The sequence below is a fragment of the Myripristis murdjan genome, chromosome 9 (assembly GCF_902150065.1).
Source record: "Myripristis murdjan chromosome 9, fMyrMur1.1, whole genome shotgun sequence".
Classification (NCBI taxonomy): domain Eukaryota; kingdom Metazoa; phylum Chordata; class Actinopteri; order Holocentriformes; family Holocentridae; genus Myripristis; species Myripristis murdjan.
This window is the reverse complement of record NC_043988.1, coordinates 4514833-4529402: the sequence shown is the minus strand read 5'-3', so window position 1 is coordinate 4529402 and position 14570 is coordinate 4514833. Positions and strand designations below refer to the sequence as shown.

At 41.0% G+C, this 14570-nt stretch overlaps 1 protein-coding gene across 2 annotated transcripts; it reads right to left on the bottom strand.

Annotated features, from left to right (window-relative positions):
- Window positions 1-306: 306 nt before the first annotated feature.
- Window positions 307-13004, bottom strand: LOC115365347 (ectonucleoside triphosphate diphosphohydrolase 2-like). 2 transcript variants are annotated; one of them, XM_030060312.1, is made up of 9 exons: window positions 12526-13003; window positions 9804-9921; window positions 6156-6306; window positions 5906-6065; window positions 5085-5312; window positions 2868-3140; window positions 1968-2087; window positions 791-925; window positions 307-579 (listed from the first exon to the last, which is right to left on the bottom strand). In XM_030060312.1, exons 1-9 carry the CDS (start codon window positions 12640-12642, stop codon window positions 370-372), a joined length of 1512 nt encoding a protein of 503 aa, XP_029916172.1. In that variant the 5' UTR covers window positions 12643-13003; the 3' UTR covers window positions 307-369. The 2 variants fall into 2 exon arrangements, with proteins under 2 accessions (XP_029916172.1, XP_029916173.1); XM_030060313.1 differs by having other exon boundaries at window positions 426-575; window positions 12526-13004.
- Between the last annotated feature and the right edge of the window lie 1566 nt (window positions 13005-14570).

The window sequence follows — 14570 nt, the reverse complement described above, 5'->3', positions numbered from 1 at the left end:
CTGTGTGCAGTCAGTAGTCATATGTGCATTTTTGTTTCAAAAAGCGACACTTGTAAACCTTCTTTGAGTGGATTAAGGTGGTTATTTTTAAGGGTGTTGGCTGGGGGGAAGTCCACCTCAGTGTCGGGAGGCTAACAGTTAGCATGTGGAGCATCCAGCCAGTATCCAGCGCTCAGTAACACTGAGAGGAAGATAGCACCACTGCTGTCCTACAGAACAGCTACATATTTCAAAATGGGTGGTGGACTATCCCTTTAATGCAGAGAAAACAAGCAAATAACCAGATAAACAAGCAAATAACTAGATCTTGATTTTATTTCAAAAGCAACTGAAAGTTTTCAGGCAGACTGGTGTACGCTGACTTTTCTCTCACGCCAAGTCTCTGCCGTCCTTGTTCCTTCGACAGGCCTTCAACAGAATGTATCCCAGTGAAACGAAGAGGAGGAGGATGAAGATGAAGAGGATGCCAGCCCAGGGCCCAGAAGGTAGAGCCATTCTCAGGCTTAGGCTCTGTTCTGGCAACATGCTGCTCAGACTCAGCATGTAGCCCAGAGCCCAGCCTATAGATGTGCCTCCTGCCTGCAAAAGTACCAGAAAGCACCAGCTGAAACCACAGCAAACCCACTGGCGTCAAAGCTGTTGAGAAAACTGTTAACACCTTAACATTGGCGTTAAAACGTTTCTCTCTCACTTGCACAGTGAAAAAAGATCCTGACTGAAATCCTAGCACGTGAGAAGCAAAAGTATTGAATTTATTGTTTGACATCCCCATTCCTTTTTACCGCCTCACCTTTTTCTCAAAAGAGATGCGATGGAAAGAGTGCTCGTCAAAACGGTAGCCATCCACTAAGAGAACCTTCATGAAGCTGGAGACAGCACAGTAATTCTTCAAGTACTTGGGCTTGCTTTGTACCTTTGTTTGCATCTGTATAGACAGAGACAGAAATTATGAAAAAATCCTTTTGTTATGCTTTTACGCCTCTTGGAATTAACTGCCAGAGAGCTTTCTTGTGCTCATAATTGGATTGCAAGCTCTGAAAATTGGATCAAGCCACAATCCTGTGGCTGCTGCTGATGTTGTAATGACTAGCACGATGGAGAGTTTAATATGACTGTAATTTCATTCACTAGAAATAATTACAATTAGAGACTGAATAAGAATGACTATAATCATAGCTCTCACTCTTACCACTCTCACACACAGTGTTTACAGTTCTAAATTTTAGAACAAATCAACAACTAAAATCGTCTCACAGGAGTCTTTGGGACTATTTCTCATCTGTGGCTGTGTCCCATGTGCACTTGGGAGTATAAACATGTCCAAGAGGCTCTGTTTAAAGCAAAAATGAACTTGGATTGTATAATTACCTGGGCATTATATGACAAGTCCACATGATGGTGAAATATCTTCATTAGTTGCTCTGTGCTCCCATGGGCTGCTAATCAAGAATACTATATTTGCATCTCTGCATTCACTTCCGTAGCAAAAGAGCTCCCAAAATAACACTAATAACACACATAAATGAATGTGAACAAAGTGGATCATACCAATATGAAAACCAATAGGACTTACTTCTCAAGGAAATTAAATGGCTCATTTCTTTTTGCTGAAGAAGATTCAGCAGATAGCATCTGTAGAAAATCTCCATATAGTAGCCATGCACCGGGAAAAGTGACCTATTAGTACTTTAATAAATAATTGTAATCATGCACAAAAAATGGAATTACAATATTGCCATAATCTATTTTAATTTACGTGCTAAAAGTGTTATTTTGGGAGCTGTTATTTGGGGAGTTGTTGGAGAGACACAAATATGAGTGTGGATTAGCAGCCCAGGGAAGCACAGAGCAACTAATGAGGATATTTCAGCACCATGTTTACTTCTATAAAACCTGAGTAACTATACAACCAAACTCTCTACATTTTGCTGTAATAGGCAGTAGTCTGATAGAGCTCTGTGCTGTACCTCAGCGATGGTCATATTGCAGACAATCTGTGTTGCCTTCTCCATTTGGGAGGGCGACATGACAGGGAGACCGGTGGCTTGCTTGAGAAAGTCATGAGTGAAGAAAAAGGCTGAGAATGCCTGTGCACGGAAAAGACATTGATGTGATCCAGAGGCAGTCATTCACCCGTCTTTGGTTCACATTTTTCAAAATGGGTGAAGTATCCTTTTAATCACCGACATTCTTAAAGCTGATACCTAAAGCGTCTTCATTTCATCTTCCTATGTGTGTGATGTGGTCGTGTACCTAGTCATGTACCTAACACTATTTCATAATTACAAACAACACAGTACAGCATGAGAATGGGATGAACAGAGACCTTTGTTTCCTAGATAACTTTGAAAGCTGAGCTAATATTGCATAGTTTTTACACAATTGTAGTGTCCACACTACAATTATGATTGGTCAGTTCACCGATCATTTAACCTCTAACCAATAGCAATAGTATATTTTCAGTACCATAAAACCCTGTATCTCTTAAAACACAGAGATCCTGGCTCCTGATCTGCAGACCGAATTAACTGTCAAACTGTCCCTCTTCCCTGAGTTTATCCTGAACAAACCTACAGAAAATGTATAAGCACAAATATGGGCTTTGGAATACAATTAATGTATAAAAGGGGAATTTGTAATAAACTTGTAGACAACTGAGATGTGACTGTACTTTAAGGAAGGCAGGTTTGTCTCAGGCAAGTCATGAGAAAACGGCATTTTGACGGTGTCTTGTCTACATAATATTTCAAACAGATTCGCAAAAGGATAGGTTTGAGATAAGAGACGGGATCATTTAAAACAGGATACTGGGGAAGGACAAAGTGGAAAAGACCCATAGTTTTTGTTTTTTTAGTGGGGTTCCTCACCATGAAGCTGCCTCTCACATCAGGCTGGTAGACTCCATCAAAGGAACATTTGGAAAAAGAGCAGTTTTTGAAGGAGAACAACGCTGAAACGTTCCCCAGGCAGTGCTGGTAATCCCCAACGCCCTCTACTGTCACTGACTGCTGCGGATCAAAACTTGCCGGCTTGTACTTGTCAGTGCATGGTGAGTCGAACACATTCTCCCCGAGCTTGATGGTATCACTGAACTGTGCTGGATAGCAGGGGTGAAACACTTTGCCTCTTGTACCTTGAGTCTGAGAAGAGGGGAAAAAACATTGCTCTGATGGTGCAGCTATGGATTAAAAATACAGCATATGACACATTGTTCTAAAATGGCACATAGATTGAATTTGTATATTTCTTTACAAATACACCAGCTACTTAACACACTTCACAAAGTACGTCTCCTTGTTCATACACTGATGGCAGAGGCTGCCATGCAAGGCGGCTACTCATTCAGGAGGATTAGAGGTCTTGCTCAACAACAGGAGAAGCTTAGGATCAAACCCAGAACCTTCTGATTACTATCTGACTGGCCCTGGGAGCAGTGCTGAGCACTTTCTGAATGGAGTAGAGAATATAGTGGTCAATGGGGCTAAATGCTATTGACCTTATTCACTTGGCAGCCAATTTGAAAACTTGAGGTGGCAAGCTCTACCTGAGCAAGTCCAGCACCTCTGTGCATCATAAAAACATTTATCATGGCCTAATAGTGCTAGTTTCCAAAATCTAGCCAGATTAGCTGGCTACTACTGCAGTATGGATTTAGATTTTGACAATATGTTGCACATCTTTGATATGAAATTGAGATAGTGTGGCTATCTGAAACATTGGACCCAAAAGGCAGCAGACCAGTAGGCTACAAGGGTTTGACTCAGAAACAATGGCTGACCCCCAGAGAAAGGACAAGACAAGGTACATTGTTTTTTGTAGTACTTTTCTCTCGGGGAAAGAATTTGACTGTATCATGAAAAAACATTGGCACATCCTAAGTTCAGATCCCACTCTACCTCCTGTCTTTAAAGAACATCCCACACTAGTTTTCAGATGCCCCCCTAATATCAGACAAAAAGATTAATATTGATTTGATAGGCTATGAAACCTTTTCTTTAACTTCCTAATGTTCTCAATGCCTAGAGAATCTATATGAATAGCCATTTTGTATAATACATAATCAGTTGTACTATAAATGTTTTTGATGTATTTGCAATACATTACTGAACATGTAGCCAACACTGATGTTTTTTGTACAAACTGGCTACTTTTTATGGAAAAAAAAAATCATGCATTTGATAATGATGACTTTTTTCCACATTTGGAAATTTCAGAAGATGTCCACTAGCACTGAGGATATGTGGTAAGGACTGATTGCATAACTAGAGGAAAAGGGCGTTTTAGTGTATTGCATTTTTTTTCTTATCCAGTGTCTGGTAATATTCACCAATTCACAGTAAAGAAAAAATAACAGAGAGCAGATTTTCTTGAAAAGTCCCATTAACAGCTGTTCATTTTACTCTGTTTAGTCCAGCTTTAGCACTCCACTGACCGTGGTCTCACATACCCCTTTAGACTGGTGCACTGAAGCCCAGCTTGTGGTGGCCCAACACCTTTCTAAAACACTTATCTGTATTTTAGGGTTCCAAAAAACAGCACCATTTAAATCACTCACCAGCAAAGTATGATTTTAAAGAATAGGTTTGGTATTTTTATACCCAGGCCATCATAAAATATTGATTACCAAAATTTTGATCATACATAGCACAACCCCACCATTCTAAAAGCCTTAACTTAAAAACTTGAGAATGAGAAAATGAGAATGCTCCACCATGCCCCAAACAAACGCTGTAATATTTATAACCTATGAAGAGCTTGATTCATCAAGTTCATCCACCACGTTGGCTGGTAATTTTACAATTTTACCCACCAGAATTCATTTTTACTCACATTTGGCATGTGATCATTTCAAATTCTGTTGATAAAATATGTGTATCAACATTTTGATACAGATCGGGCTGAAAAATACCAAACTTGCACCACAGGCATAGGAAATAGGAATGAGAAAATAAACTAAAGTAGACAATGTCTGGTAGAGCAGTTGCAGTCAAGATTGACCGGCACCTGTCTAGTGGCTCTTTGCTAGCAATGATATTTTCTCTTCATAAGAGCTGCGGTTTGACTTTGTTCTCTGAGAATGTTACCCTGATGAGGTGAGCCAGCAGCCTGCGTAGGAACTGGTCTTGGCCGTAACACAGGAAGCTCTGGGTGTAGAGGTGATATTTCCGTCCATACAGCTTCAACTCCATTGTGTTGTCCTTGTTCTCCAGCTTGTCTGAGGTCTCAAAGGTAATCTGAGTGGAAGCACCGCCTAAATCCAAGGCTCCAACTGTTGCTCTGTCAGGACTGATCCAATGACCAACATAACCATACTGTGTGCCAAACAGAAGAGTCAAGACAGAAGAATCAGGGTGGAGATGGGAAGATAAAAAAAAATACTCCCATGTTGAGTTTTAAAAGCCCATTTTAAAACACTTTCTTAAAAATAGCTACTAATCATACTGCTAAAATATATATATGCCTACATATCCACCTTGATTGAAAGCAACAAGTTCATGCCCCTTTTTCTGCTGGTAATTTAAAGGCATTCTGGGAAATGTAGGCAATCACAAGTGGCCAAGACAAGTTGAAGGAAAGTGGGTAAACTAAAACCCCTGGAATGCCTTAATACCACTAAATATCTGTAATAGTCTGCCTGATAGACTTCACCAGTATCAGTTTTTAAACAATGTTCAAGTGTTTTCCCCTTTAACTTTTGAGTTATGACTTTCTGTGTGGCGAATATTTCCTACCAGAGTTCCCATGTGACACTAGAATTTCATCTGAACGATTGGGATGAATCTACAGTATGTCACTGAGAGAGGACAAGGCAATCTTTTCTAAGGCTGACAAGACAGCTTGGAACTTTACATCAAAAAAATAGCCAGTTCAGATTTAATTTCCACAGCTGATTTCCTTAATGTACCTTAATGAAGTTTTCCTGCAGGTAGTTGACTGTGACCCAGCCATACGCCCCCTCCTGCTGCCCGTTAAGGATGGTAGCCTCACGGAAGCTGAACGGGTAAGATCGCAGTTTGTCGCCAACTTCTTTTAGTATTTGCTGCGCTTCTGTGGGATCGGTTTCACTATTAGAAGAGCAGAGTAAAGCATTTTATGCCATGCATGATTGAGGAAAAACTGTTTAATACCCTGTGTTAATGGCAATTTATACAGACCTCAAGAGCCTCATGCCTGCAGTGGCTCCAAGATAGACTGGGGTCAGGTGGTGTTTGGATTTGGGGATATCCTTCATAGCCTGTTTGAGACACGGCTCCAGACTTTGCGCTGCACCACTGCGATTGCCTGCATAGCTAGATATTCCTCCACCTTGACAGTGAGAGATACAATTGTTCAGCTTAGAACTTGAGCAAGAACTTGACCTGGCCTTCCACCCTGGCCTTTCCTTCCACCCCCAGAAAAGGGCATTTCTAAGGAAACCGTGTCAAACAGAAAGCAAACTGAAATCACAAGAGGAACAACTGGCACCAAGAAGGTACGAATGGTGAGGAAACAGACCAACCAGGAACCAAAAATCTTATACTAGGCAATTTTTTGGCATCACTTCTGTGTTGTTATGATTCAGTGAGCACATATGAAGAACTCATCCTTTAAAAGGAAGAGAGGAAGTGAGAGTCAGACAGTCCTTTCTACCAGGACAATGGAAGGGCATTCTTGGGGTTAAGGTGTCCCTATCAATAGGTTATATTAGGACAGATATGTCAGTTTTTCATAGGCCGATATTAGGTCTTTCATTAATTGTTTACCTGAGACATGGTTGGGGTTCCCCCCTCATCACTGCCAAGTCTGTAAAACTAACATTGACAATTAAAGTTTCAGCTTGTCAGTTCTTTTAATGAGTCCCCCTACCCTTGAATAATTAGGTGGGCCTCCTTACTTTAAAGAACTGCTAACAAGAATTTCATTAATCTTGGTTTTAGTGGAGAGTTTTAATGTCTCATGATAGTCTAATTGCTGTTTCAAAGACGTTTCCACCTGGACAAGAATACAAGAATTCTCTTGAAAACACTAAATGTTTGTGCTTTTTAGCATCAAATATTCAGCTTTGTGTATGCACTCAAACCATGTTGTTTTACGGTTTCGATCTACTTCATTCATAAACTCCCAGTGAAGCATTCACCAATATGGGCCCAAAATGGGTCTCATTCACCAATATCTTCTTAAATATCTTCTTAAATAATCTTAAAATTCTTCCTAAGAAAGGTCCTCAGAAAAGTCTATGTTGGATTAATGACATGCTCTTAAACCACAGAATCGTTTGCACCTGTGTTGTCATATTGATGAATCCCACTGCCTTTGTAAAAACTAATTAGCATAGGTAGACACACTGCCAGCCCCCACAAAAGGGCATGAGCCTGCAGGGCCGTGTGCTCACACAGAACCTGATCAAACAAAAAACACCTCTATAGCTCTGAAATGTATGCACTGCTGCAGGAAGTCAACGCCAAATGACATATCACTTTTTGTTGTGCAAGAAAGTGATTACAAAACAAGTGAGCACAACATTAGAGATAACTGTGTATACAGACGGATGTGTCTGTGTGAGGTGTGTGCACATATGTGTGTCCAGACACAACAGAGGAACTGAAATCCTCCAGTGTGCCGAGCCCAGAGCTGTCATATTTAGCATCAGTAGTGGATACACAGCTATTACCATTGTTCAGTGAACGCTATATCTACAGAAGGTAAAACTAATTATACATACACAGTTAGACAGACAGACAGACAGATAGGTAGACAGATAGACAGATGGACAGATAGATAGATATACATATATAGTTCCCCAATGGAACACATTAGTCATGGAGGTAGGAAGTAATACTGCTTTTCCTCCATATCGAAGAGATGGCGGTCCGACACTACAACTCGTCTAGATGACTTGAGCGTTTTTACATTTTGTTCAAATAAAATCCTTGTGGAGTCATCACTATCAGTGACACCAATTTATAGGTTGCTGGCAAACACTAAAACTAATGCCAGCCAGCGGTGTGCATGATCTAATTAAATGTGTAACTAGTGACCTATAACAAGTAACATTACTGACGAAGCTTCCATGATGAATTCCGGGCACGGGGAAAAATGAAGTAAATGCAAGTGGGTATTAGGTGAGTGTATTACGATGAAACTTTAGATTATGTTGCACACTGTTACAAGGTGTACAACTGAGTCGTCATCAGAACATTAGTATGGACTGATTCTGCCAAATGCTCTTAATTATGATTTATGATCATGATTGCGTAATTGAAAATAAAGCACTTTAAAGTGAGCGACTCTGTAGCCTGTGTGTGTGGGTTTTTTTTAAGATTTTTTTTTTTGGCATTTCTGCTTCCTTTGATAGTGACAGTAGAGAGAGACAGGAAAGGCAGGGGAAAGAGAGGGGATGACATGCAGCAAAGCAAGGGCTCTGGGCCTGGATTTGAACCCAGGTCGCTGAAGCAAGGACTTGATAAGTGGTGCACACACTACCTGGTGAACTACCAGGGCTCCTGCAGCCTATGTGTGTAATCACAGGTCAGGTCACAGGCCTTATATTTACAGGTCTGGATGGGTCCCTATTTGACACAGAGATAACTGCAGGTCGTTTTGAGTACTGGGCTTCAGGCCTGGATTTAACCTGCTGCACATGTGAGACTCAAAGTGACTGTAGGTCTGATGTGGTCGGAGTGATCTGAGACCAACTGTAGCTACCACTCAGAAGACAGCTTCTTTGATCCTGCAAACATCCCCACAAGGGGACATCCTGCCTGCCAGTTGCACACCAAAATCATCCACAGTCCTGCATACTCACCACAGTTGCGAAGGCTGGAACAGCTTTGCAACCAAAGCTGAAAACTAAGACCCTCAGTGGAAGGAAGGCCTCATCTTTTGATATTACCTGCAGAAAGCTGATAATCTTGAGCCTGTTCCAGGTCTTCCAAGCCTGAGCCTTATAGGACCAGCTACACTACGAGTGTTTCCACACATGCCTTGTTTAGTCTGGTTGATTCAAACTCTGGTGCATGCGGTTCATTTGGGCAGGTGTGAAACTAGCAACGGCTCTCGAGTGTGAACCAAAAAAACAAAAAAAAAAAACAGGCTGAGACCCTGTTGAGGAAGTGGTCTCTGTCGGCATGATTACAGACCAGCAGAAAGCTAGCTGCTCATGCAGTGTGAACCAACCTAGATTTGACCTGACTAAAGGAAGCACTGTACATTTTGGTCTGAAGCAGCTCAGGTGCACATTGTAGCTTTGTAATTAATAACAAAATGAAGCAACTAGATAGTGTTAGTAAATAGCAGACAGCAGCATAAGAACACAATAAGGCAAGGGCTGATGTGGCGCAACAAGGAAATATATTGATAGAGAGCCCAAATAATGGGCACTGCAATAATGAAGAAATGCCAAGGCTGCTGCTGGCGCTCCATGCCTATATTTGATACTGGATTGGTCAAATGCCTTTGTACAATAAAGTGAGAAGAAAAAAATACCCTGAGGTAAACACTTTTGTTCTGTGCCTTTCAACCTGCCTATATTTTCCTGACCATGACTGATGAGGAGGCTGACAGAGGAGGCTATACTATTTTAGGAGTTGTATTGCTTTAAGCAGCCTCAGGTAGCCACTCATGAAATTGCAAACACTCTGTGTTAGTATTAAAACTCAAACATGGTTTGGGCAACTAATTCAGTCTGAGCAGGGCTCATATCATCCTTTGTGTGTGCTGACTCAATGCCGGTGCTTTGAACAATCCAGGTCTTGGTAAAAAGCCACATCACTGGAGCCCTGGGCAAGGCAGCAATATGTCTCTCTGGTCTGTAAGGTGCTCACCTTTCACATCACACTCGCTGTGCTGGGTGACAATCCCAGTGCCATTTTGTTTATCGGCCGGCCATTTGTAGATATACATGGAGGTGTGGGAGGAGCCAGCATCCAGGACAATTCCATACTGAAACAGACACAATGCTTCATGGTGAATTCATAAATTGATTGTTAATTCACCTTGATACCAATATTTCAGTTTGACATTGGTCTTCCACTTCTACTTCCACAATTTGAGTGGATTAAAGCAGTTATTTTTCAGAACATTAGCTGGGGGGAAGTCCACCTCAGTGGCTAACAGTTAGCATTGGAGCATCCAGCCAGTATCCAGCACTCAGTAACAATGAGAGGAAGATAGCACCACTACTGTCCTACAGAACAGCAGGGGGGAATGAAATAATAACACATTTTTCAAAATGGGTTTACTATCCCTTTAAGGTTAGATTCACATCAAAACATGACCTGGGATTAGTGTTTATGGACAAGTGCACCTGGGGAGCCACAAAGAGACATCATGCGGTAAAAGCTTCTGGTTAGTTACATAAATGATGTGAAAAGAGGAGCAGCCACAGCAAGTATATATGTATTTATGATTGATTGAGGTTTATTTCACACACACACACACACACACACACACACACACACACACACACACACACACACACTTATTCCACATTACATATTGCTTCTTTACATTGTTGTATGTGAAATTGGTCTCCCTAAAAGCTATTGAGAGCTTATGGTGGGAGCCATAAGCTGTAAGTAGCTGTGGCTACTGCATGTGACTATAAACACATGCAGTAGCCACATCCTTGCAAAGTGTTCATACCACAGAAAGATATGTGCAAAACAGAGCAAGGCTGCATGAATTGGACAACAAAAAGTGAATGAAACTGCAAACCCCATCAATATGTATTAGCTTTTGTTTTGATTGTAATGGCTTTTCAAAGGCCAATATCAAAACTATTTGTTATAACCTTAATCAAATATTTTCACTTGTTTAACTTAACCTTAAGACTAACCTGAACCCACACTATCTATTCATTTGAAAAGGGATTGGGTCAACACTGTTTTCATGTCAGAAAACTGATCTGTGAACAGGGTTCAAAGGCAACATCACCCTATGCCCTCTTTCTGTGTTCTTTTGAAGACACTTCAAATGGATTCTCTTAATGCGGCTTTGAAATGGCAACTTCAAACCATAAAGGTGTGTTCACCCTCCGAAGGGAAAACAGTGCTTTGCAGAACAAGAACCATTCATTTGACCATTCAGTGTTTGCGAGATTAATAAGAGATTAATAAGAGATTAATAATTTATCCTCTGAGAGAAACCCATGTGAAAGAGGGACACAGCTACTTTTATCTCACACTATCCCTTTCTTTCCACCTTTCTTTCTTTCTTTCCTTCCACCTTTCTTTCTTTTCATGTGTGCCACATTCTGCTCTTATCAGTAACAGCTTCCTTTGTGAACTTCCTTTTGAGGTTGGCATTACGGCCAAAAAAAAAAAAAAAAAAAAAAAAAAAAAAGTACAGCAGTTTCTCTATTCACAAGGCCACCGTTCCATGCAACATATTGTGACATATTTTAGTACAAACAGATGATATGCAGTCATTTACAACAACCAAAGCTCTTGAATTCCTAAATCGTCTTTCTCATGTCATGAAGGGATGGGCAGACTAGGCAGCTGGTCCTGGGACCTGCAGGAGTCCTTGAGGCTATTCCAGAGCAATGCCCAATAAAATGAAAAGTCTTAATTTCACTGTTATTTCCAATGTGTGGAAGTTTTCTCAGAGAGGGAACACATGTGGAGGACTTTTGGTTTCATTGCTAACCAAACCGCACCTAACAGACAAGAGAAAACCATTCTTGAACAACAAAAATGTGTTCCTGATCTTTCAAATGAAAAAGTTTGTGAGTTTCTTAACTGGCATACAATCAGTTATGCAATTACAGATTATAATTCAGCCTGTGTTACTTTTAATTACATTGTCACTGATATTTGATGTGGGTTGCATAATCATAATGATGAAAATTTACTCTAGTTTCCTGCAGTGGTTTTTATGTAGTAACACACAGACACAGTTCTGCCATGGTACTTGGCAGAACTGATGATATGATATATGGCATGATAACTATGATTAGTGTAATACTACTCTTAAAAATACAATACCATGGTTTTACTAAGGCACTGACTGATAACCAAATTAAAGCAAAAAATTATTAATATTGAGTAAGGAGTGAATGAGGAATTAATTCCCACCATTCATCTCTCTGATAACAAAATAAAGGGAAAAAATAAAATTGCATTAAATATCGAAAATGAAAATTACACTAATGTTAGATTTAATAAGTAACACGAAATATTACAATGGTACTTTAAAAGTAACCATACCACCCAAACCCAGGAATGGTAGGCACAGTAAACCATAGTTTGCTTGCCATTATAAAGCATGGATGGTTATCCTAACCAAATGCATTACATAACAGTCGTGAGATGCATAATAAAGCGTATACACACATAGAAAACGTTATTGCTATTTTCCCCGGTGTTTGGACACGGCAGGTGTATTTCCCTAATGGTAAAAAAAAAAAAAAAAAAAAAAAAAAGCATCCTATTTAGTTGACCGGGTAACTATTTTTGGTACCCTAAGCTGCTGAAGCATGGTGCGCCGGCACACACCGATGATCAAGAGCGCATCAGTGTTACAAAGGACAGCTGTTATACTGACCATGCTCTCAGGAGGCGCTTTCATTTCTTCAGCTGGGAGGACGACCAGCAGAATTCCTACTATAGCCAGGATGAGGAGCAGGACCGGAGGGATGAGGTGGTAGAAGCGGAGTGCCATGACGCACACAGGATTACTGAATACCGGACACTGCTGGGTCGATGCTCCGGGCTGCTGCTGCTGCTGCTGCTGCTGCTGCTCTGTGCGTAAAAGCGCATCGTGCGCTGGAAGAAAAGAAAAAGAAATGAAAGGCGTGTATTTACAGATGTGGGTTTGGTCTGACCCTTTATCCTAAGATGACACTCACTCCACTCCACCCCACAAGTACACACACTTCATAAAGTAATAAAATCTTATATAGACATGCCCTCTCTATCTCTCAAATATAAACAGGGAAGCTGGACAGGCACCGGATACCGTATAAACTACTCATCTGATGAGTTTTGCTGCCCGCAACTCTGTGCAGTGCATTCATTTAGACTCGCACCACACAAGGATGGGTGTGTGTGTGTGTGTGTGTGAGACAGAGTGAGTGAGAGAGAGAGAGAGAGAGAGAGAGAGAGAGAGAGAGACCGAGAGAGACCCCACACTGCCTCAATTATATTATAGGAGCTCAAATACATTTCCTTGAATTTGCAAAGTGCAACAAAATGTAAAAAGCATTGGCTCTGAAATGTCTAAAATAAATATATAAATGTAGAAAATAAAAAGGAAAAAGTAGCCCTCTGAAGGACATTTCTATGGCTGTTTCTGTTGATTGCTGCTGTGAATCTGCTCCACCAGCAAAGTTGGCTGGTTCACTTTCATCCATGTTGCTATTCCCTGTCACATTCACCAGATGCCACTTGTCCACAGTCGAGTCTCCCTCTCTTGTCTGTTTCGCCTTGTTTCACTTGGTGTGCATGATATGGACAGATAAGGATGGATACACCAAGGGATCATCTTTTCTATGTGTTACTGTCCCATCCTTTTGGGTAGAAATGGGTCCTGATGTTGGAAAGGTGCACAATGCAAAAATAATAATAATCACTAATTCTCTATGAATGGTGTAAAACTAATGAGTCTGTTCTGAAAACATAAGGAGTAGCAAGTATAGATATTTGTATTAAAATGTAGGGAGTAAAAGAAAAATACTCCAATAAAGTACAGATACCTGAAAAATCTACATACAGTAATGAAGGATACATCATTTCTTCCCATCACAGGATTACATCACTAACCTGTTTTCAGCAGTCAGTGAAACTAAATGGCTAACATTGATCACTGTATTAATAGCCTTAATAGCCTAGCCTTAATAGCCCAGCTTTAAAATTGTTTGACATTGTGATGTTTTGTCACGGTGCCTACTTGAGACTTCCCTTCTCTTCGCTTCAGGAGGTTCTTTGTCTCCACACCAGCTATTACCTTTTATGATACGACTATTATATGACTGTCACACACAATAGTGTGAGGTTCTTTCCTCTATACCAGCAATATAGTTTCCACTGTTAAGGACCAGATACCAGGTTGACTTTAAATAATTTAATAAAACTGCTAAAATTACAGGTTAAAATAACTAAAACAAGGCCAGAATAAAACATAAAATAGAGTTTACCAAAAGGCTAAAATTCTAGGATACTTGCAAATACAGCAGCCCAATAAATGTCATGTAAAGAAAGAGTCCACAGTTCAATCTCCAACATTCGCGGGGGCAATGCCAGTCCACTACATCCAGACAAACGTGCGCTACTCGAGTGTTGAGGGGCAGGGAAGGCAGAGGGCTCCTGGGTCCGTCAGGTCTCGGCTCCGGTCCGGCAGCTCAGCGTGCCGAGTCCCTCCCTCGGGCGGCCGCTGCGGGAAACAGAAATTAACCGACCTCAGATCACGGTTCTCAGTCAAAATGGCAGCACACACACACACACACACAGGTCAATAAGATTGGTTCGCTTTCCTTTTCATATAGTTACGTGAGCGTTGAACCAATGCTTTTCCGGCTCTTCCTCCGCCGCTCGTCGGGGTCGTCCTTGCTGTTCTCTCGCTCGGTCGGCCCACACACCGTCGCCACACAG

Coding starts and splice junctions, on each gene's coding strand:
- LOC115365347 (XM_030060312.1), bottom strand. CDS start 12,642: ATGGCACTCCGCTTCTACCACCTCATCCCTCCGGTCCTGCTCCTCATC. Junction 6,066..6,155: donor GCAGGCATGAGGCTCTTGAG/GTCTGTATAAAT, acceptor CTCTTCTAATAG/TGAAACCGATCCCACAGAAG. Junction 3,141..5,084: donor TGCTGGCTCACCTCATCAGG/GTAACATTCTCA, acceptor CCCTCTTCTCAG/ACTCAAGGTACAAGAGGCAA.